Source organism: Scleropages formosus, chromosome 3 (assembly GCF_900964775.1).
Source record: "Scleropages formosus chromosome 3, fSclFor1.1, whole genome shotgun sequence".
Classification (NCBI taxonomy): Eukaryota; Metazoa; Chordata; class Actinopteri; order Osteoglossiformes; family Osteoglossidae; genus Scleropages; species Scleropages formosus.
In genome coordinates, this window is record NC_041808.1 from 32,537,577 (window position 1) to 32,562,862 (window position 25,286).

Genomic DNA, 25,286 nt, shown 5'->3' on the forward strand with positions numbered 1-25,286 from the left:
CTTGAAAGTATACGAACCCTACAGGGAGGGTTGTTATTGTATATACCAAAGCTAAAAAAAAAAAAAAAAAAATCTAAGTCTTAATTTTTAAACTTAAATAAATGATGATTTACACAGCGGATTCTACGTACCTACTTGGTTTAACCAATGCGACTAGGGGTTCACTTATTTTGAAACTTGCACTACCTCTTTTTTTTTTTTTTTCTTTTTTCTACACACATGATTTCCTCTAAAGCAACGTGTGAAATTACACACCGATTATGTCAGATGAGACTGCTTCTCATTAAATTACCATTGCGTGGTAAAACTAAGGGACGCAGGGCGTTCGCATACTTTCAAGCAGCACTGTAGGTGTTAAACGTGTGAACGAACTATATTCTTTCCTTTTCGCTTTAGATGTCCATCTCCTGTTCTCATACGGTGCTGTAGGTGGCAGAGGTTTGGGCACCAGCTCTGCAGAAAAAAATTCATTTTGCACTGTTTGGCCCCAACATCAGTAATGTTACTCATATTCATTCAGCTGACACTTCCCCCCCATGTTAAGTTACAATTATTTACTCATTTATACAGCAGGGTCATTTTTACTGTAGTAATTTAGGTCAACTACCTTTCTCAAGGGTGCTATAGCTGGGATTTGACCCTGAGCCCTTCAGAGTCAAAGGCGCGAACCACCACGCTAGCGGCTGCCCCATCCACAAAGTGAACCACAGTTTGGACTCTCATCAAAAAAGCATTTGAGCCAGTAAGTTGAAGCAGAAACTAGTCTCTCACGCTGAATCTTCTGCCCTCTGGTCCAGGTGAGCTGTGTCCTGTTTTTTGTTTGTGGGCAAAAATACACCATGTAGGCTCTCCAGCAGGTATATCTACAGATAATGCAGTGCCACCTGCTGGTGGAGTCCAGTTTATCCATATACCGAAAACCATAGTATTTACTGATAGAGCACTTTACATGCTGTGTTTCTTATTTACCTGTTTATACAGGTGGGTAATTTTTACTGAAGCAATTCAGGGTAAGTACCTTGACCAAGGGGTGTTACAGCAGGAGTGGGTATTTCAAGTTAAGTCCTCCAATTCCCATTTCAAGACTTTGACCAGTGGCTGGTGGGTCATTGGTAAGTGCTGTTGTACGGTGTTTTTTTTTTTTATTATTATTAAAAACATCCTCAGTTCGATGCTGTTAAGATTTTGGAATGAACACCACTTGCCCTAATACTGAATCAAGGAACATCAGAGCCCTTTTTAGGTCCTTCATTTCAATAAAACATTTGAAATCCTAGCATAGGCATGCTCTAATCCATGCCTTTTGATCCAGTAGTTATGGTACGGTAACTTAATGCTGGAACACTTTTATCCTTAGCATCTTAATGGCATTGGGCACATTTGCATGTCGAGCTGAGTATTTCTTCCTGCAGAAGTTCAGTGTAGGTACTTTGCTCAAGGATACTGCAGCAGGAGTTAGGAGTGTGGCTTGGATTACAAATCTTTGTTAGAATCCATATTCATGTAAATACTTCTGGTTGGAGGGGGGTGCGGTGGTGCAGCAGGCTTGGCCAGGTCCTGCTCTCCAGTGGGTCTGGGGTTCGAGTCCTACTTGGGGTGCCTTGCGATGGACTGGCGTCCTGTCCTGGGTGTGTCCCCTCCCCCTCCAGCCCTCCTCCCCGTGCTGCTAGGTTAGGCTCCGGCTTGCCACGACCTCACTCAGGACGAGTGGCTTCAGACTGTGTGTGTGTGTGTGTGTGTGTGTGTGTGTTTTGTGGGGTGCATTATACAGTAGAATTATTTGTTCCTGTTTAGTTAATACTTGTCTTTCAAATTACTTACAATGATTCACTTGTGGTAGTTTGTGAACCTGTGTAATGTTTATATAAAATTTAAGTTCCTTAATATACAAACCTAACGTTACAAGTTGGCTTAGACAAAGGAGTGGGTAAAACATAAAAGACCACGAAGCCTGGAATTGGGAAGCCTGACCTCATGTGTCCAGTTTGAGTATTACACCCTCCCTGTTCTTCAGCTACCGATAGATGTCGCTGTTCCTCCGGTAAGTCGCTCCTGTAAGACCCGTTTTAAACGTAACATTCAGCCCCGAAAACAAGTTTAATTTTGAAACTATTTTGCTTTATCCGTTATTCCGAGTCTATCCCAGAAGCACGGGGGCAGGGGCGTAGCTAGATATAGGTTTAGAAAAAATATACACATTAACATATATATAAAATACATATTCACATTTCAAATATTTTAATTACATTTATTAATTTAGCTGATGCTTTTCTTCAAAGCAACTTCCAGTGTTAGTCTGCCTACAATTATTTACCTATTTCTACAGCCTGGTAATTTTACTGCAGCAGTTTAGAGTGATTGACTTACTTAAGGGTACTGTAGTTAAAGGGGGATTCAAAGTTGTGACCTCTGGATCCAAAGGCGGTAGTTATAACCACTACATTTACATTTATTCATTTAGCAGAAAATTTTCTCCAAAATGATGTACAGCTCATAGAAAATACAATGTATTCCATTAACAGCAAGGGAGCCTTGGATGCAGACACATGATTAAGTACAGTTAGTTTACGTTCCACCACATGAATTGATGTGCATCACATGAGTATCTGCATAAAACTTTATCTGAATGATAATTTCTTCCCAGTAGTTATTGTTTTAAAATAAATATATAAACATTTACATTACAGGAGTAGCTGTGTAAAGGTTTATGCGGGCATGATTTTAAAGTTATCGTGCACGAACATTTACACCTTACATGAGCTTCAGAGATCATGGGTGAAGTAAGTCTGGAAGAGGTGAGTTTTAAGACCCTGGATGGACAGAAACTCAGCAGTTCTGAGTGACAGGGGGAGGTTGTTCCGCCACAACGGAGCCAGAACCAAGAACCTTCATGTTTTACCTTTCATGCATGGGAACACCAAGTGGGCAGATATGGAAGAGTGTAGCAGTCTGGTTGGGGTGTACGGATGATCAAGTTTTGTAAATAGCTGGGAGCAATTCTATTGATGCATTTGTAGGCCATAACCAGGGTCTTAAATTTGATCTGGGCAGCTATTAGAAGCCAGTGCAGAGATACATGGGAGCACTTTAGCAAGTCAAACACAACTCGGGCAGCAGCATGCTGTATCAACTTTTGAGGTTTGCTGGCAGTAGCAAGAAGGCCAGGCAGGAGAGAGTTGCGGTAGTCCAGATGGAATGTCACCATTGCCTGAAGAAGTAATTGCGCAGAATTTGTTGTGAGGTAAGGACGGATCCTGCTAATATTGCGCAGGATGTAGCTGCAGGTCCAGGTTATGGCTTCGATGTGCTGAGAGAAAGATAGACTTGAGTCAAACATCACTCCCAGACTCTTAGCCAAGGAGTTAGGCAAGACCAATAAGTTGTCCAGTTTGACAGATCATGACAGGAAGACAGACCAGCTTGGAATTGTAGGATCTCTGTTTTGGAGAGGTTGAGTTGTAGGTGGTGATCAGACATCCATGCAGAGATGTCCAACAGACAAGCAGCAATGCGTGTGGAAATGTCTGATGCTGAGAAAGAGCTGGGTATCATCAGCGTAGCAGTAGTATTTGAACCCATGTGAGGCAATGACAGGCCGGGGGAGGAGGTGGAGACTGAGAAGAGCAGAGGACTCGGTACTGAGCCCTGTGGGACACCGGTTGAGAGAGAGTGAGTACCTGATAGGTAGGACTCAAACCATTTTAGTGCCGCCCCTTTGATCCCAAGCTGACTAAGAGAGGAGAGTAGAATCTGGTGGTTGACAATGTTGAATGCTGCAGATAGGTCGAGGAGGATGAGGACCAAGAAAAGAGGCACTCTAGCTGACTGGAGAGCATCAGACACTGCCAGGAGCGCTGTGTTTGTGGAGTGACCAACTTCGAATCCCGACTGGTGTCCTCAAGGAGATGGTCCGTTCCGCTGAGTGAGACTGGTCTATTGTTCTAGACTAAATCTGGATTTAGAGAGAGTTTCTTTCCAGAGGTGAAACTAGGGCAGTTCTGAAGGCAGATGGGAAGTAATCAGTGAGAAATTGATGATTTTACTTTTACATTTATTCATTTAGCAGACACTTTTGTCCGAAGCTACGCACACCTCAGCAAAAGTACCATTTATGCATTACATTAAGAGAAAGAGACATCGCTCCAGACATGAAAGTCTCAAGCAAACTTAGTTTGTTCCCTACCACTTGCTGCACCGAGGTTTATCGTTCAAGTAGGTTCATAAGACACAGGATAGACGAATCCTGATACCCACACCATTTTTTAAATTAAATATTATAAAATACACAAATGAGCAGTACAATACCAGAGTAATGGCTGAACAAAGGTTGTAGGTGAGGATGCTTCTAGAGTTACGATGTGTGAACAGTTACACCATAGATGATCTGAAGAGATCTTGGGCGAAGTGGATCTGGAAAAGGTGGGTTTTCAGACCCTTCTTGAAAGTAGAGTTTCCAGAGTTTTGAGTGACAGGGGAATGTCATTCCACCACAACGGACCCAGAACCAAGAACCTCCGAGCTTTGCCTTTTGTGCGCAGGACCACCAAGCGAGCAGAAGTAGGCGAGCGAAGGGGCCTGGGTGGGGTGTGCCGGTTGATCAAGTCCTGTAAATATCCGGGAGCAGTTCTATTGATGCATTTGTATACAGTAACCAGGGTTTTGAATTTGATACGGGCAGCTATAGGAAGCCAGTGCAGAGAGATGAGTAGAGGAGATGTTCTCTGAGATGGAGAAAAGCGTGTATTAAATGGAAAAACTTACATTTACATGTGTAAGTGGCTGCATACCCCATAAAACAGTCTGCTCATTCCCTAACCAAAAACCATGGATTACCGCTGAAATCTGAAATATGATCTGCGCGTGAACCTGCGTGTTTCAGTCCAGAGCCCCGGACGTGTACAAGAAGAGAAAGTACGAGCTCCACAAAGCCCTCGCCAGCGCGAAACGGGAATACAGCAGGAAGGTGGAATCAGAGTTTAACTGCACTCGAGACATATGTAGGTTGTGACAGGAAATCCAAACTTTAACAGATTATAAACCACAGACGCGGATGTTGACGGGTGCTGCTGCATCTCTCCCCGATGAACTGAATGCATTTTATGGCCGTTTCGAGCTCGCGAACAAGAACCCCCAGTGTGAATCCCTATAGCACTGAATTACCCCAATCTCACTGTCTCTGTGGTACAAGTGAGGAAAAACTTTCATCCGAGCCAACATCCGCAAAGCTGCTGGTTCGGACAGAATTTCAGGACGAGTTTTAAAAACATGCAGTGAGCAACTGGCTGCTGTCTTCACAGACATATTTAACAGCTCCTTAAAAAGCTCAACTGTACCCACCTGTTTCAAAACACCACCATTATCCCCGTTCCTAAGCAAAACAAAGTGAGCTGCCTTAATAACTATCACCCAGTGGCACTGACCCCCAATGCAATGAAATGCTGTGAGAGGCTGATGCTGGGACACATTAATGACACCATCCCAGACACTTTGGATCCACTGTAGTTTGCCTACCGCTACAACAGATCCACTGAAGACGCAATATCGCACACCCTTCACACCATTCTGGCTCACTTGGACAATAAAAACTGCTTTGCAAGGCTATTATTTGTGGACTATAGCTCTGCATTTAACACTGTCTTCCCAACCAAGCTGATCCACAAACTGCTAGGACTGGGACCGAGTGCCACATTGTGCAACTGGATCCTGGATTTCCTCACCAACAGACCCCAGCGTGTGCGGATTGGCAGTAATGCCTCCTCCCCACTGACCCTCAACACTGGCACTCCACAGGGAACCGTCCTGAGCCCGGTGCTGTATTCCTTGTTTACACATGATTGTGTGGCCAGGCACAGGTCCAGCACCATCCTAAAATTTGCTAACGATACCACCATTGTGGGTCTGATCACCAACAACGATGAGGTAGCCTACAGAGAGGAAGTGAGGCTCCTGGCAGAGTGGGGTCAGGACAACAACCTGTCTCTCAATGTCAGTAAAACTAAGGAGCTGGTGATTGACTTCAGGAAACAGGATACGGTTCATGCACCCATCTACATAGGAGGGGATGTTGTAGAGAGGGTCAACAGCTTCAGATTCCTAGGGGTCACCCTCACTGCCAAACTCACATGGTCTGAGCACACAGCATCAACCATCAAAAAGGCCCATCAACGCCTCCACTTCCTCAGGTGTCTGAAGAAAGCCAGGATGCCCACTATAGTCCTCACCACTTTCTACAGGTGTGCTGTGAAGTCTGTCCTCACAGGGTGTATTACATCCTGGTGTGGCAGCTGCTCCATACAGGACAAGAAATCCCTACAGAGGGTGGTCGAAACAGCTCGGGGAATCATCGGCACGCAGCTACCAGCAGTCGAGGACACCTACACCACCCGCTGCCTCAGAAAGACGACGCGCATCATGAAAGATCATAATCACCCCACACGGGCACTTTTCTCTTCTCTGCCGTCTGCAAAGCGGCTCAGGTCTATTCAAACCCGCGCTTCTAGGTACAGGAACAGCTTTTACCCCAGTGCTGTAAGAGTATACGATAATCACCAATGTGCCACCTTTAGTAACTAGAGTTGGACTGCTCCTTCCAAGCACATTGGTAAATTACACTGTCACTTTAAGCATTCTCATTCTCGCTCTCACGTTCTGAGTTCTCTGGCTGTCTACTGCTATTATTGTTATTACTGTTACCATTATTTATAGTCATTTCTATTAGCATTACTCACTGTCATTGTCATTGTTTTGCTTGTACAGTATTTGTATTGTCTCTGTCTTGTCCATAGTCTGTGGAGAAGCATTCAAGAAGAATTTCATGATACTTGTACACGGTACTTGTACCTATGACAATAAACTTGAAACTTAAATCGCTTTGGAGAAAAGTGTCGGGTAGATGTACCATATTGCGAGGCAGTTGAGGCTGTAATTCTCACGTTCTACCACGAGATGGCAGCACGAGAAGGAGAAGGAGTCGGACGCTCGACGTTCGTGTTGCACTGCGTACAAGAGCCGTGACGCGAATAAATCCTTCATTCCATAAGTGTAACGTTTAAACATTACAATTGCAATAACTCGTTCAACACAGTTTTCTTACTGTTCAAGACAAGACCCAAAGGCATCAGACTTCCTAAAGGCTAGGTATTACAATCTTATATTATTAAGCTGCCCTCATTATTTTCACATTTATTTAGTGGTGTCTTTCGTGGAATAAAAAATGGGTCTTTCAGATGTCATGCTTTTTGTGAGGCGAATTGAAATGGCTTAGGGAAAGTAATAATCTTTAAGAAAAAAATGAATAAATTAGTGTAAGGTGGCGTTCTAACGGGAACCAACGAACGAACGTTTTATAAAGTGCATCCTGAGGCGGCTTCGCTCCGTCAGGAACAAACACTGAATATATCGGCCGTTTGCGGAGCGCGAGAAAATACGTCCAGTTTTCACACCGGTGAACTGGACAGAAATCCAGACAAAACAATAACACGATGTAACAAATTGTGCTATATCGATTTTCTTTGCATTCACATTCAGTTTTGTTAGACTAAGCATACTGTAGCGACCCGCGTGTTTGAGCGGGAAGATTTGTTTGTAAATTGTTGAATTGTGGGTAAAAAGTAATAGAGGGTTCAACCACTAGGGCGATTTAATGGGCTGATTGTGTTTGGCAGCGTAGGTGGAGATACCTTAGGGATGCTAAGCATGCTGGGAAGGTTGGTTTGAGGTGCAGGTCCTTTAGGAAACAGGGTTGTTGGACTGAGGGCATTATTTCCTTTTAATATGCTGGTGTTTTAATAAGAAGTTCACATCGAATGTTATCTGTGTGTCCTTCTTTGCCCCCTTCTAACCCAGAGTGCTATGTGCCACAATACTTTTGGGGTTAGTTTGTAGTATACATAGATTTGTAGAAAAAATTTCACAATCTTGAAATTAGAGAATTTTGGCACCGGGTTCCGGCACCAAATGTTCCAGTCTCTCTAAGGATCTAATGCTTTCTAGAATGTTCTGCTTCATTTTATAATCTTCCAATGGCTGTAAAGTACCAAACTAAAACTGACACTCTAGAAGGACTAGTGGTATTTTTGTAATTAGTAAACGTTCATAAATGTAAGCGCTCTGTGGTGGTGGTGGTGGTGGTGGTGGGGATGTTGCATTGTGTAATGAGCCATGTTCCTGTGCACAAGTAAAGTTAGTTTTTGGCACACCAAGAGCATAAAACCAGACTTGTTTCAGGGAAAGATCGGGGAGTCGTTCATTTACACCCCCAGTCAGAAGTTTGAGTGCACAAGCAGTGCTCCTGTGAGTGAAGCTGAAAAAAAGCACTTCAGCGGATTCTGCGTGTCCAGGGACATATGTCGACTTATGTCTGGAAAAAACTTTAAAAATTGAATGCCTCATAAGAAAAAAGTTCCATCAAATGTACTCAGACTTTTGAATGGTGCAGTAATTCAGTCCCAGCAGAACTGGCTAGCTGTTACCTAATTGTAAGGCTGCAGTAGGCCTACAGTATACTGTGTTTCAGCTCCATCACTGCAGCTGCCTGAAAATAAGGAAAGGGTGCACTGTTGATGCAATTTGATGCTCTACTTTTATTAAACACAAGTGTGTGAGCTGACGGCTGTTTTGGGCTCCACTGGTTCACAGCACATGTGACCTGCTGGACGCAAAAAAAAAGTGTAAAATGGTGACACGTTTCTCCAGGTCTCTGAAAATGTAGGTGTTTCCCACTTGGTCATATCTAGAGCATTAAGAGTTTGAAACACAAACTGACTGAAACCACTTGTCCTAAGTGGGGTCGCAGCAAGCCGGAGCCTGGCCAGGCAACACAGGGCACAAGGCCGGAGGGGGAGAGGACACACCCAGGACAAGATGCCTGTCTGTCACAAGGCAACCCAAGCAGGACTTGAGCGCTAGACCCACCTGAGAGCAGACACAGGCCAAACCCACTGTGCCACCGTGCTCCCAAGTTTGAAACAATGTGAATAAAATGACCAAAGTGCAGATGTGCATTGCTCTGTATGTCATGAACGCCAGCATGTTTTGCCATCTGGCAGATAAGTGACTCGAATAACAATCTGAATCACACTTAAATACAAATAATGGCAATTGATTTTAAATCATCAAATTGAGTCGTGTCACATATTCAGTCATAGTCTGTGTTTAAGAGCACCTTTAACATATTTGAGTGGTGTGAGTCCTGCTCTATGTGTTGACCTGCTTGTGGAACCAGTGATGCCGGCGGTGTGTAAAGACACAGGCAGACAAACTATCGATTGTTGTCACTCATCCAGGCTTTTAGCGAGGGCCGTAGCCCACAGTTTGGACATTAACGCGTGGGACACATCGACCCTTTGACTGTCACAGTGTGACAGGGTTCAGGGCAGGGGTGTTAAGAGGAAACCTGCACCCGCTGGTTTAGCCCTTTCTGAGCATTGTGTAATTATGGTTATGGTATCTGGGAGACCACAGTAAACCAGGGCTGATTATTTATCTGGGACACTGCAATGAGAACATTGCCTCAGTCTCACTGGGACGCCATGGTGGACCCACGGAGAGGCAGCCATACTGCGATGTCCCTGTGTGACACCGAAGCATTATGCGCTTGCCAGACGATTGTGGTTCATGAAGCTCGAGCTCAAGGACTCTGACCTAGCTCTGCTTCACGTGCAAATTGTTTGTTCTGCCTGATACTGTGCTTTTCCGTATCTGCAGAAGTTATATCAATAGTAGGCAGAACGTCTTCGACGTTGTTTTTTACTATTTTCACAAAGCGAAATCTTGTGGGTAAGAAAGAGTTGTTTTAAATGATATAAAACCTTAAAAATAATTACAAATCCATTTCTACATACTATAGTGAAACGCAGCACTATAAAGCAGTTTATTTGTGAAATAGCCTAACTGAAAGTTTAATCAAAGCTATACAATAATCCGAACAGATAAATACATAAACGGTAGCATGTTTCATCTCTTTTAGGATGACACTGAACACAGTGAACCTATCCTTAAAATGACATGAAGCTATACAATGTAGAAATGCTTTGGGTTGCTTTAGAAACAAAATATTGTGTAAGCATTTCAAGTGTTACTGTACATAGATGAACCTACAGGGTGCTTTAAAGTAACACAAATCACAATTTTAGTCTTATTCTGTGAAATGCACACACTGAACACACACCAACTTCAAAGAAAAGTTTAAACTCAGGCCAAAAAAAATGTATTGAAGGAAAAGTTAACAAAATATATATTTCTGCAGATTAATCCAAAACAGTTTTCTGCTCAGAAGTGGAGAAGTTTCTGCAAAGATTGGGGTAAGTGAAACAGAACACCTTTCTCCACTCAGATGCCCTATTAATAGGGGTTCAGCCGCAAGGGAAATAATTATTATATTGGTTTTGCGTTTGTATCAAAGCGTCTAAACTCTTCTGGTGTGATGTTTTAACCACATATATCCTCTGTCAACTCTGAATGTGGCTTTTAAGTAACAAAGGATGTTGTGCATTTTTATAAAAGTTTGTTCCAGGCTTGTCCCACATTAATTACAGTTAATTGGGAGAATCAAGAGAAAGTGTAAATCTGGAATAACATTTTAATCTCCTTATTACCTGGGCATGCTTCTCCAGACACAACAAAAAAATTAAATAACAATATAGCATGCAAATACTATTTCTAAAATTAATGGTATAATATAAGCAGAAAGATAGTAGTGCACACTAAAGCTGACTTGAATCTCAACGCTCATAATTCTCAGGAGAAATGAACGGAAGGGTCGCTTCGTAGCCACCCTTCAGCTACCTTTTCTGTCTTCCGGTTGGACAGCCAGGAGCCATTATACATGTTACATAAGTCCTCAGATGCTACTGACCATATTCGTGCTATCCTTTCAACTACTGTGCATGAAAAAGACAAAAGAACACTCCAGAAAGTTGCTTAAAACTCTTAAGTTTTTCACCGACTGAGTGCAAGTAACCAAACATTCAGTAAAAATGGTTCAGATAAGGACAGGGCATCAAAAAGATGATTTCAGTTAAGCGCTTTGGAGCTCCAGGGAATCCATGACTCTTACAATGATGCTCTCTGAAGCAGCATCGTGGATTATTTTCAAGACAGTACAGACCAATTGCAGCATTTTTGTAAGACATCGGGAGAGCCATCTGCTTGTCATTCCAGTCCAGAATGATCTCCAGTGTAGTGACCATAGAATATGGAATGTTCTCTTCCATGAACGTTTTTTTTTTTTAATGCAAACATCTGAAAGTAAACTGGATCAATAAATTATTTCTATCTATAAATAAGTTTTTTTTTTTTTTTTTTGGACATGAGCGGTAAAAATAGCCTCTTTTGGCTCAAAAGCAGGTGGAAAACAAAAGTATGACAGAAGTTGACAACAGACGTATATAACTAACCCCTCCTTAGCAGGATCAATTGAGAATACAGTACTTAAGTTTCTCTCTTGAAGAATTTGTCTTGTGTTGGAAAGAAAAAAGTCCCACTGTTTCTAATGGTTTGAAATCAGTTGAGTTTTCTGTGGGCAGGAGATTTTCCCACTTTAATCTGGATGACCTCATTCCCCTGGCTGTTATATAGTAGATACAGTACTGGGGCATGAGTGTGTCGAAGACTCAGATCCAAATACCGCTCCGAGATACTGGCTTGCAGTTCAGATGCTGGTTTGCAAGTCGCCATTCAGCAGTGTGCTCTGTGTCTCTGTAGCATCGTTCATCATCCGTGACTTGTCCTGGCGGCTGTCACTACGCTCGATTTCATCCAGCCCACTCACCTTCTTCAGGCACAGGACATTCTGAAAGCTCTTCTTGAAATTCTCTGAGAGGAAGGCATAGAGGATGGGGTTGGCACAGCTGTTGGCATAGCCCAGGACCACCACAAAGTCAAAGGTGCTCTTCAGTATGGGTGTGGTGCTGATTGTGCCTGTCACTGAGGTGACGTTGAAGACGTAGAATGGCAGCCAGCAAAGCACAAACACAGCCACCACGATGGAAACCATGCGTGTCACCTTCCGTTCTGATTTTTTTCGCTTGGACGAGCTCACCCTGATCCCGGAGGATTTGACCTTGACAATTATGAGCAAATAGCAGAGACAGATAACAGTAAGTGGCAGGAAAAAACCCAGGAAAAAGGTGTAGAACATGAAGGCTGTGTAGTAATTCTCCTGTGGTTCCGGCCACACGATGGTACAGAAGCAGCTGTCATTCTTAACAATCACACCGCTGTAGATGACGATGGGCAGGTTGACCAACAGAGAGATGCCCCATACGGCTAGATTGATTGTCTTGGCCACTCGAGGCTTCCTCCATTTGGTTGACTTAATGGGGTGAACCACAGCCAGGTAGCGGTCAATGCTCATCACCATTAGGCAAAAGATACTCGTGAACTGGTTAAGAGAGTCCACGGTCATGACCACCCGACAGAGTGCTCCGCCAAAGGGCCAATGGACTATGGCTAACTGGATAGCAATGAAGGGTAAGCTCAACATAAAGAGCTCATCAGCCACTGCCAGGTTAAGGATGTAGATGTTGGTGACAGTCTTCATCTTAGCATACCGTAGAATTACGTAGATGACCAGGGTGTTGCCGCAGAGCCCCACAGCACACACCAAAAAGTACATGAAAGTTATGATCACGGTACTGGTTTTATCGAAGCTGTGGTCACTGGAGTGGGTAACCCCATCTCTAGGACTGCCTTGTGACTCATTTCCCAAAATGAAGGTCTCATACATCATGGGTTCTGACAGATTTGGGGGTGAGGAGGACAAGATCCAGTGGTCCATTTTGTCGATGCTGCTTGTGGACTTCAGGTACATCGGTATAAAATCTCACCTATAAATAGAATAATAAAGAATGAAATAAGAGTGGGAAAGAAAGATCTGTTGAACATCACTCACTCACTCACTCACTACTGATAATTTCTTATCCTAAGGCAGGGTTGTGGTGGTTCAGAGCCTATTCTAGAAGCATAGGGCACTAGGCTAGGAAGGATACACTCAAATGGGGTACAAATCAATTGTGTGTTAGACACACACACGATCACACACATTCACACACTGTGGGCAAATTAGAGTGACCAATCCACCTGAAATGCATGTCTTTATACTGTGGAAGGAAACCCATGTGACCATGGAGAACATGCAAACACAGACAAACCGAATGGGCTCAAACCCACATTTGATTACACCGTCCAGGTACTGTAAACCTAATTTGGTTTAACATTTTCACCCTTCACAGAAAGAAATCAATGTTTCTACGACTTACCTTTTTTCTGTGTAGTCTTAAAATGTTATAAGGTTTGGACCTTTTTAGATTGAGTTTTCCCAGTGAGCTACTTGTGTACAGTGCTAACAGACTGCAATAATTTCTACAGCACGAACACCCCACGCGACATTTCACACGGTGATAGTATTGTCATGATGGAGCAGTATTGCATTCGGTAAGTATATTCAATACGTTTTGGAAGCTTGGAAGGCAAATGGCAGACCAGATTGGCTTTTTTTCCCTGTGTGGTGAATATATTTACTTGTGTGCTTATGTAACTGTGCAACCTGGCTGCTGCCTTGCCAATGAGAGTCCTCACTACAGAGTGCTTCTGGATCTGCCTCTATCTGCTGCGCTAGATCAGCCGATCAGGCGTAGTTGTGCAAGCAAGCAGGATGTACGATAAGACTGATGAGGTACTAAACGGACCAAGGAAATCCAATTTGGACCATATTTCCAAAAATCCACCTTTGCCCAAATTCTAACATTCATTTTTAACATTAAATCACACATGAAAAAGATCTTGCTTGTTGTCCCTAGGAAAGTGTGGTGCAGCAGGGAACCAAACGCTTGAGTAGTCAAATAAATACCTTTTCTGCCTCTAATTTAAGGGCATTCGTAATACCCAGTGCAACTGCAGATGTTCATAATGCTGACCACAATCCTTCTATTACGATTACAGGTGAGATGGTGTTTAACACATGGATTACAGTCTTTAGAATAATTGATCTATGTCTTCCCATGGGAAACAAAAACAGACCTTAAAACATAAAAAAAGGGACATAGGTTTGATATTCACTGATGGAGGACAGGGTTATGATTTATTTAAGCACAGAACATAGAGGTCCATATAAAAATGTCACACCTTTTCTACGTGTGACAAATACAAAAAGTTAGAACTTTGCCGTGTCTGCGATTCATATTTAATTCTGTTTTTATAAAATGTACATGGGTGCTTTTTATGTGCTTTGATTTAGGGGTTTCTGATTATGGTATATTATTATTCACTTATTTGGCTGCTTGTCACAGATAAGGGATGCTCTTTCACATAAGATGTAGTTTATTATGCTACACTCATCATTTGAAGAATCCAGTGAGTAGATACATCAGTATGATAAAGCATTTGTTTGTTATGATAAAGCAAAGCAGATGTGTCTTGTATAATGACACAAGCCAGCTTTAGTCAGATGAGTTATTCATGAAATACTGGTATGAAAGGCCTACATATCTTGGTATCTGAGTTGCTGTAGTCTGGAAAGCATCTCTAGTATTTTACATTATGGTACTGTATTTATCGCTGTCTCTTGTAATACCATGGGTTTAATTTGGAATCCTGAAATGGGTCGGATGCTTAGATTAATCCTGAATATGTCCTTTTTATTGTTATGTAAATTGGTTGCCTAAAATGGTTATTTTTTGCAAAGATGGTAAAATATGCAAACGAACTTTTTTCTGCCTTTGCTTCATGCTGCAAATGGTTAGGAACTTAAGGTTCATTACTCTCTCAGCATAATGACATCTGATATCTGAGCAATGTAAGTCCTGTGCTTCATTGGGTTAGTTTCTTAATGGAAGCAATATGATGATTCTAAATGAACTGATGACACTTCTCTCCGGTCCATGTGTACTCAGCATATTCTCAACACGTAACAGTGTTCTTTCCTGGCAACCTGTACTCAACATGTACTTAGCATTTACTCAGTGTATAACAACTCTCTCTTCTGTTAACATTTACTCAGTGTGTAACAGTACTTCAACTCATCAACGTGTACTCGACGTATAACACTGCTCTCGCACGCGATCAATGTATAACGGTACTCTCGCCTGTCAGCATGTACTCGCTGTGTACTCAGACTGTAACAAAGTTCTCTCCCATCAGTGTGTACTCAACATGTACCTTCACTCATTAACCCGAAGTCATACACCATACGGGTGCTGTTTACCTCTCAAAATATTTAGCTTGATATAGGGAAAAAAAAGTGTTCCTTTAGTCTCAAGACCAGGTAAATGCCAATGGCTTCATGTTGATGTCGATCTAATACTCAGAGTGAGGTAACTCTCTGGTTGATAGAACGAAAGTTTGTGTTTCTCCAAGCTTCTCCTGCAGCTCTATGGGTAACACATGGTGAAGGGTTGCAGATTTACTATCCTATACTACAGTACTTACTGGTCAGTGACAGACTGTCAAGTCTGGTGCAAGTGGTAAGCAAATTGCTTATGCACCTTTTTCTGTAATATGTTTGTTTATTTATTTGAACAAGATCTACTTTAGACCTAAGGGGTACGGTGAGTTTCACCAGCACCTACTGTATGGCGGGTCTAAGGTTCGAGCTCTGCTTGGGGTGCCTTGCGGTGGACTGGTGTCCCGTCCAGGGTGTCCCCCTTGTGTTGCCGGGTAAGGCTCCGGCTCACTGTGACCCCACTCGGGACAAGCAGTTGTAGACTCTGTGTGTACTTTAGACCTTGAATCCAGTTCTAGACTGTACAGTTAAAGTTTCTGAGTCATCTTTATAGCATTCAGATGAAATCTGGTAGTGGTTAGAGTGGTTGCCTTTGGTCCTGAAGGTTGCTGGTTCAAATCTTCTCTCTAGCTGTAGTACCCTTGAGCAAGGTACTTACCCTAAAATTGCTCCTGTAAAAATTACCCAGCTGTAAATGGGTAAATAAAGAGTCACTTAAAGAAAAGTGTGATGTAAATGTCTGGCAACCAGAAACTTTGAAAGTGTTCAATTGTCACCCTGGAAAATAAAACGAAATTTACGTGAACCCACGCCTTAGAAGAATTTAATATCAAGAACCGCTATAAATAGGACTGCCGGATGCAGAATGGACCGCAGATGGAAAAAAAAACAAAAAAGAAGGTCGATCAGAAAGGAATGGAAATATAAAACTGGAAACCATTTCTGGCTTCAGAAATTAAGAGAAACGTGCGAAGAAGATTAATTTTACCTTTCCTTCTTCGCCGTTTCGGCGTAGAGAATGCGTGCTATTTAAATAAAACCGTAACTTTATTAAACTGGTACGGAGGGCAAAACGCGTTCGTTCCCCCTTGTCTCCACAATGAATGATATGATGGAGCAGCTTCCACACAGTGGCACGTTTGACAGCGACACACCGATCGGGGTGACACGGTGACACGGCGGGTGACACGTGCGGGTGCGGCTATCTGAGGAGCGTCCAGCGCTCCGGGACACATTGATTCACTTTCACATTCACACGCTCTTAGTCTTACCGTCACTTAGAAGTCCACGCACGAGCGGCAGGTGGATCTTGAAGCTCGTCCCGTTTGCCAGCGTGGACTGGACACGACGGGACTGGAGCGGGACGTGTCCACTCCGGGGGGGGGGGGGGAGGCGGGGGGACGACCTTAGATTCCTGCCTTCTTTTCCACACACACACCTGTCGCTCGAGGCTCAAGTCAAGTCCCCGTTTTTCAATGATCTGCGCACCGCACCGGCATCTAATCTTCAGCGTCTTTTGCGGCAGGAGTTAAAAAAAAAAGTCGTGCGTTTAAAAAAAGTGAGAAACGCGAACGATTTGTAAAGGGTTGGAGACAGGCAGGTGGCTCGTCCGGGCTTCTGCTGCCTGCCTGCCACTTGCGTCGCCTGCGATCCGATCGACAGGGAGCTGCGTGTGTTCCGGAGCTGCGGACAGCGACACGGCGACTGACGGAGCGAACTCGACATTCTGACGCAGTCGGAGGCGCTGCTCTTGGTTCTGGGCAACCCGGCGCGTCCACTCACTGTCCCTCCCCCTTGACAGGAACATTTTTTGTGCCATTTCTTCCACTTATTATTATTATTATTATTATTATTATTATTATTATTAATAGTTGCTGTTAATATTTGGATTGCACCCTCCTCATCTGGACTGCAGTAAATTAAGTCTGTGCAGTTAGAACAGTTATAGGATAATATACTTCTTAATCTGTTTTGTCAGAGTTCATATATACCTTCATATATACAGACAGTATATGCGTAATATATAGTTATAGTATAAATGTATGAGATTGTCAAATTTTAGAAACAATTTGCTACGTTTCTTGCAGATAGACTCACCTTGTATATGTTTGCACACATTTCTGAACCGCTTGTCCTATACAGGGTCGCGGGGAACCAGAGCCTAACCTGACAACTTAGGGCATAAGGCTGGAGGGGGAGGGGACACACCTAGGACGGGACGCCAGTCCATCACAAGGCACCCCAAGCAGGACTCGAACCCCAGACCCCCTGGAGAGCAGGACCCGGTCCAACCCCCCGCGCCCCCCTCTCTGTATATGTTTACTTTTATAATATTGTAACGTTTGTCACTGCACTGTAAATATTGAAGAGAAACAAAAAATTGTCAAATGGACTTAATGAGCTTCACATTGGGGACAGGGAACACACACACAGTGGCTGAAATCGCTTGTCCTAAGCAGGGGTCGTGGGAAGCCGGAGCCTAACCCGGCAACACAGGGCGCAAGGAGATACACCCAGGACAGGACACCAGTCCTTCAAAGGGCACCCCCAGTGGGACTTGAACCCCAGCCCTACCAGAGAGGAGGAGGACTTGGCCATGCCCGCTGTGCCACTGCACCCCCGGGGATAGGGATGTTTGAGTTAATTTAGAACTGGGCTGGCACATTTTAGAGCCCCTCCTGTGTTACAGTCAGTGTACCATAGAAGTAATGCAACTGATGTGCACCTTTACAGTTACAATGTAGTATTATCATAGGATTGCTATACAGTCTGGGAATGGAAGCATTTATGAAGAGTCCAACTCATTGCTCCAGTGGTTATTGCTCCCCTCATTGCTTCTTTGCTTTTTAGCCAATCTGAGCAAACCTAAAGCATGTTTTTCAGTCAGTGATCCCAGCTAACTCCCCTACCAGGTGTAGTGTGGTTGTGTTACTCAGGTCACCTGGAGGGGAAAGACAGTCACTGTCTCACCTTGCGGCCTTCAAAGGTCTAACAGATCTTTTTAAATTTGGTTAGACCTGAATGTAATTTGACCGACTATTGCATTGCATCCACGTTGTGCAAAGTTTGCTCGGTTTGGTCGAAATACAAACATACAGAGGTCAATGACTGATGAAACTTGCCTGCCGATGAACATAATAGCTGTGGGGAAGTTACTCTTTTCTAGATTGGGCTTTTTTTTTGCAGTTAGTCCGTTTCTTTTCATTTGGCAAGAGCAGCATAAACTGTGCAGACAACATATTGGACCATTTCAGTTGTATCATAGCAAGCTACTCGAAAACAATTTTGAAAATAATGAAAGTATTTGTCTAAATGGGAAATAATCAAACTAAAAACGGCTTTTGTTTTTGTGGCTTCAGAGACAAGAAATGGTTTCATTATCAAGACATTATTAAGATGGTGAAAGCTGAGGAATAAATAATGTATTGTGTCTCTGTGATGATGTTTAGCAATGTCGTTGATAGAGCCTTATGGCATGTTATTCTTGCATCGCAGTCCTGAATCATCTTGGCTCCGGGGTTGGGCCTCAAGAGTACTCACTGGGTCACACCATGCTCCTCAAAAATGTGAAACATGCTAGGTTGACAAGTGTGGTTTAACTTTGAAAAGAAAACCTGGGGACAACAGTCAAGCAAAGTCTTACAAAGTTGAACTAATTAGGACAGTGTGGCTTGACTCCAGCAAAAAACCTTAGACACATTCGTATGTTGATTTTTCACATATTCCCTCCTTCGTGCCACTCCCACCTTTGTATTTCCCATGTTTCTAAACGGGTCCGGAACATCATCAGACTTGGGGGTAAAAAAAAAAGGCATAAACCTTTGTTACACTTCCTAGTACCCTCTTTATGCTATAAAGTAATTTTTATGTCCTTCATTTTATATTATAAAGACATTTTTGTGTATTTTGTATGCCCTCACAGGACACACAACTTGATTTTAAACACCACATGCATTCTTAGCCGGATAAGCATCGTTTTCAGAACGACCTTTATAACTAGAAAAGAAAAAGTTGGCAAAGGTCATTCTGTGCATGGCTATGCATCACCATCTGTGGGAAAAGATTTATGACTTCATAAAGTCCTTAATTTCTTGTGTTAGAAGGAATATGGATCTAACATTCCCCAAACTGTTATGATTTGTTATTGTACAAGACATTGCTCGCACAAGATAGAATGTCGGTTGTCGTCTATGCAAGTGCTTCGGTGAAAAAGGTATGTGTCTTCCCATACGGAATGGTTATGATGTGGTTGTGACAATGCTATTTTTGGTTTTATCTTCCTTTATGTTATTGATCATTGCCCAGATTTCCATTTTTTAAAGACAGGAAATTTATGGATTTATGGACTATCTCCTTGTTTTTTACAAATAGTAATGGTCATGTTCTGCGAATCAATTTTTGCTTTGCCCTAGATCACTGAACCCAAGACTAAAGGCTTTATGGAAACATCTCTCCTGTCAATAACATAAAGAGAGTCAAAGGGTTCAATACTAGGAGGTGCGTCATCTGCCTGGACTTTGTTTTTAACTTCAGTTCATCCAGCAAGAGAGGAAATCCATTTGTGACATGGTGGTGGTTTGATCAGACGGGTCAAAGCTGTTATCACCATTCAAACCGCTCAATAGACCAGTTGTTTCTGGGCTGCTAATGTGCATCCGGTAGTCGATGTAGTCGGCCTACAGCCCGAACACACTTCCAGGAGCACGAGTGATCAGTCTACAGTAGCAGTTAGAGTGTAGGGCGGGAGACTGGTGGGTAACAGATGTTATATGATAACACCAATAATGAAAAAATAATTCCAGGAGTATTTACAGTATATTGTCCCTCTATGTCTAAATTGAATTTTCACAGGTGATTTAACTTTCTCACAGACTATTTTACTGAGATCCCTTCACTGTCCAAGGCAGTGCTGTAGTCCCTGAGGTCAACCACCTGGGCACGGGTTCTGTCTGATGCCTTGCAAAAGCAAGAGAGTTGAGAAAACAGAGCTCAGCTGTAAAGTCTAAGACCTAAATGAACAAGAATGGGAAAGGAAAGGGGAAGCTGGTAGCATAATGGTTAGCATTGCTGCCTTTGTATCCAAGGGTGCAGGTTCAAATCCTACTTGCATCTGCAGTTCTATTGGGGGTGGCGTTTACCCTAAAGAGCCCTTGTGAAAAATTTCCAGTTATGTAAGTTGTTTTAGAAAAAAGGATCAGTTAAATTCTCCCCGATCTTTACAAGTCTAGATTTTCTGTATTCTCCAGTGTGTTGAGATTGCGCCGAATGCTTTGCCAAGTTGCAGTTGAAGGTGATAGTGACAGTAGGTGATTGAATCGTTCTTGTGAAAATACTGCATATACCACCTTTTTGCATCGTTTCACTTTCTTTAATCCTTAAGCCTGCAACAGAAAATGCTTCTGCCAGGTTAAGGCTGATTGGATGCTTGCAACTGTTTTTATTTAGTCCTGACTGGTTTTACCCTTTCTGAGTGGGGTTGAACAAAATGGTACGTGATGGATGGAAACTCACAGTGTGGGAGATTAGGACAGAGAGATTATGGGTTTGGCCAGGTGTAACTGTGTCTCCCCAAAGGAGCTGCCAGCTTGTCAGGTACTTAGCCACACTCTTTTAGGAAAAACACAGAGTCTGGACTCTTAGGGTTTGTTGTCTGTTTGTGTAGGGATGTGTTGAGTAATTAGGCAAAGCACTAGGGGAAATGCCAACCCCAGAGATTCCCCACTGAGAAGTAATCTTTGCAGATGACAAAGCAAGACATATGTTTTTGGCATGTGCACAGAACACCCCAGCAAGATGAATTTGCATCTTAATTTACGAACCTTGCTGACTTTGAGAAATAACCTTTCGAAATGCAGGAGAATGCCATACTGCCTAAACTGCAGAGTCAACATTATTATTAGATCTCAGTATTTTAAAGAAGGTCTCATTTCTTTTCTTTAAGTTAAAATGACTCATAAGTGTTTAGTGTTTATTTCCAACACTGAAATGCACAGGCTTTGGATGTTCAGGGGTTTCAGGAGGATTCTGTTCTCATCAGATGAGGTGAAGTAATTCAGTTTCTGACAGATTTTAGGATATTATTTCTCTAGTGCCCATTGATGATGGTAAATGAGAAGGCTCAGAGCAGGCTTTTTCATTTAGTTGTGACTTTTATACTTTTACTGTAAATGTAACTGTACTCAGCCTGAAGGCCATGTGACAAAGGGAAATCCCTGAGCTGCACACTGGTCGAAAGTTTAAGATACAGTATGTCTCACATTTACATTCATTTGTTTAGCAGACACTTTTGTCCAAAGCGACTTCCAACAAACTCCATGTAGTGTTATCAGCCCACACACCTTATTCACTGCAGTGATTTACACTGCTAGATACATTACTTACAAGAGGTCACTCATCCATACATCAGTGAAACACACTCCCGCTGTCACTCACACACTATGGGTGAACAACATGTCTTTGGAGTGTGGGAGGAAACCAGAGCACCCAGAGGAAACCCACGCAGACACAGGGAGAACATGCAAGCTCCACGCAGACTGAGTGGGGATCGAACTTATGTCCTCTCGCACCACCCAGGTGCTGTGAGACAGCAGCGCTACTCCTAGTGCTTGTCCAGCAACATCTTCCAGAGCCAGGACAGAACTGATGACGCATAAAGTTATAATTTATGAGATAACTGTTTGTCAGCCTTGCTCTGATTTGCTTTCCCCTGTTTACTAAACAGTACTGTTACGGTTCTAAAAACATTTAGGGTGAATATAAGTAAGTTCTGAGAATCTTAACTGGGTTAAGCAGGATAGGGCAGTGGAACTTTGAGTAATCAGCAACCAGGGCTGGGAGAGTCAAAAATGAAAAAAAGCAAAAAATTAATCTTGGGTAGTAGGAAAAAGAAAAGGCAGAGGCTCTACTGAAAGACTGGAACAAACTAGTATGACGGTCCTGGTAGCATGTGCGTAAAATACTGTGAGGTAATGTTAGAAATAATGTTTCTCTTAGATCTTTGATGCCAATGTAGCTTTTCTAAAACTTATTCACTTTTTATAAATAAATACCGGCTCCAAATAATTCAAGATTTATCTTTAGTATCGAAAGTGATTCTTCTCTCCTTTATTCGTGGTTTCAGTCCAGTGTTGTTATTTCTGTCTAACTAGATCAGTACCACCCGCTGTATTGCTACAGCCCGGTCCGCTGGTGTGAAGTGGGCATGTTAGTTTGTAGCAGCTGAGGGCATGGCCTTTGCTGTGGGGCATGCAGACATTTACAGAGCGTTGACTGTTGTAAGAGATGGCTAGCCAATAAATGCTACTGAGAGAGAACTAGGTCAATGAAGTTACAGTGCCAATGACTTGCACTGTCTGCTCTATGTATGTATCTGTCTTCTCTATGTATGTGTCCAGTCTGCTTTATGTATGTGTCCAATCTGCTCTATGTATCCGTCTGCTCTATGTATGTGTCCAATCTGCTCTATGTATGTATCCGTCTGCTCTTTGTATGTATCTGTCTGCTCTATGTATCCGTCTGCTCTATGTATGTGTCCAATCTGCTCTATGTATGTGTCCAATCTGCTCTATGTATCCGTCTGCTCTATGTATGTATCCGTCTGCTCTATGTATGTGTCCAATCTGCTCTATGTATCCGTCTGCTCTATGTATGCATCCAATCTGCTATATGTATCCGTCTGCTCTATGTATGTGTCCAATCTGCTCTATGTATCCAATCTGCTCTATTTATGTATCCGTCTGCTCTATGTATGTATCCAGCCTTCTTTCTGTATGTATCCAATCTGCTCTATGTATGTATCCGTCTGCTCTATTTATGTATCCATCTGCTCTTTGTATGTATCTGTCTGCTCTATGTATGTATCCAGCCTTCTCTCTGTATGTATCCAATCTGCTCTATGTATGTATCCGTCTGCTCTATTTATGTATCCATCTGCTCTTTGTATGTATTTGTTTGGTCTATGTATGTGTCCGTCTGCTCTATGTATCCGTCTGCTCTATGTATGTATCCGTCTGCTCTATGTATGTGTCCAATCTGCTCTATGTATCCGTCTGCTCTATGTATGCATCCAATCTGCTCTATGTATCCGTCTGCTCTATGTATGTGTCCAATCTGCTCTATGTATGTGTCCAATCTGCTCTATGTATCCGTCTGCTCTATGTATCCATCTGCTATATGTATCCGTCTGCTCTATGTATGTGTCCAATCTGCTCTATTTATGTATCCATCTGCTCTTTGTATGTATCTGTCTGCTCTATGTATCCGTCTGCTCTACGTATGTATCCAGCCTTCTTTCTGTATGTATCCAATCTGCTCTATGTATCCGTCTGCTCTATGTATCCGTCTGCTCTATGTATGTGTCCAATCTGCTCTATGTATCCGTCTGCTCTATGTATGTATCCAGCCTTCTCTCTGTATGTATCCAATCTGCTCTATTTATGTATCCGTCTGCTCTATGTATGTATTTGTTTGGTCTATGTATGTGTCCGTCTGCTCTATGTATGTATCTGTCTGCTCTATGTATCCGCCTGCTCTATGTATGTGTCCGTCTGCTCTATGTATGTATCTGTCTGCTCTATGTATCCGCCTGCTCTATGTATGTTTCCGTCTGCTCTGTGTATGTATCCAGCCTTCTCTCTGTATGTATCCATTCTGTTCTATGTTTCCGTCTGCTCTGTGTATGTAGCCAATATGCTTTATATATGTATCACAGTTGTTAAGTGTTGAAATTCTGAGCTAGTTTTGTCACTATATCCCTGTGTTGTGACTTGGCAAAGAGACTGTAGACACAAAGTTTTGTATTTAAGGTGTACAGTGTGTTAGATGTTTCTACCTGTTTATGTCATTCCCATTTCAGCTTATTACTTACAGCGTATGGGGATGTGGTGGCGCAGTGGGTTGGACCACAGTCCTGCTCTCCGGTGGGTCTGGGGTTCGAGTCCCGCTTGGGGTGCCTTGCGACGGACTGGCGTCCCGTCCTGGGTGTGTCTCCTCCCCCTCCGGCCTTACGCCCTGAGTTGCCGGGTTAGGCTCCGGTTCCCCGTGACCCCGTATGGGACAAGCGGTTCTGAAAATGTGTGTGTGTGTGTGTACTTACAGCGTATCTGTGAAAAAACCCTGTGTATGACTTTTTTACATGAGGTGTACTGAGAAAGATCATTGAGAATCACATTTACATTTACATTCATTCATTTAGCAGATGCTTTTGTCCAAAGCGACGTACATCTCAGCAAAAGTACAAGAATATAATCTATATGCAACAGTGATCCACAATGACTTTAGGGTAACAATTTTCCTCATGGTGTTTGTTTCTGCTATCTGACAAAAGTTGTCCTACATCAGTGACCACAGGCAACACCAGTGTGGAACAAATAATTTTCTAGGGAAAGTGAATGCGTCCATATTTTTACTGTAGGCACAGTTTGCAAACTCTGTGTCATAAATTTACATTTGTTCATTTAGCAGGCGCCCTCCTCTAAAGCAACTTACAACGAATACTACGTAGCGTTACTAGCCCACACACCTTATTCACCAAGGTGACTTACACTGCTAAATACACTACTTACTATGGGTCACTCATCCATACATCAGTGGAACACACACACACTCTCTCTGTTACTCACACACTATGGGGGAACCTGAACAGCATGTCTTTGGAGTGTGGGAGGAAACCGGAGCACCCGGAGGAAGCCGACGCAGACACGGGGAGAACATGCAAGCTCCACACAGACTGAGCGGGGATCGAAGCCATGTTCTCTCCCACCACTCGGGCACTATGAGACAGCAGCACTACTCAATGTGCCACCGTGCTGCCCATGGTAACAAAAATGGTTATTGTGCTGAAGTTCAGTTTTAGTGACAATGGTACAGTGCTGTGAAGAAGTATTTGCCCCTTTCCTGATTTTTATTTTTTTGCATATTTCTCACAGTTAAATGATTGAGATCATCAAACAAATTTTAATCTTAGACAAAGATAACCCAAGTAAATACAAAATGCAGTTTTTAAATGATGATTTCATTTATTAAGGAAAAAAGCTGTCCAAACCTACCTGGCCCTATGTGAAAAAGT

General features: G+C 42.8%; 1 protein-coding gene across 1 annotated transcript; it reads right to left on the reverse strand.

Annotated features, from left to right (window-relative positions):
* Positions 1-11,256: 11,256 nt before the first annotated feature.
* LOC108940799 (somatostatin receptor type 2-like) lies at positions 11,257-16,559 on the reverse strand. The gene is made up of 2 exons (XM_018763171.2): positions 16,492-16,559; positions 11,257-12,827 (listed from the first exon to the last, which is right to left on the reverse strand). Exon 2 carries the CDS (start codon positions 12,809-12,811, stop codon positions 11,651-11,653), a length of 1,161 nt encoding a protein of 386 aa, XP_018618687.1. The 5' UTR covers positions 12,812-12,827; positions 16,492-16,559; the 3' UTR covers positions 11,257-11,650.
* Between the last annotated feature and the right edge of the window lie 8,727 nt (positions 16,560-25,286).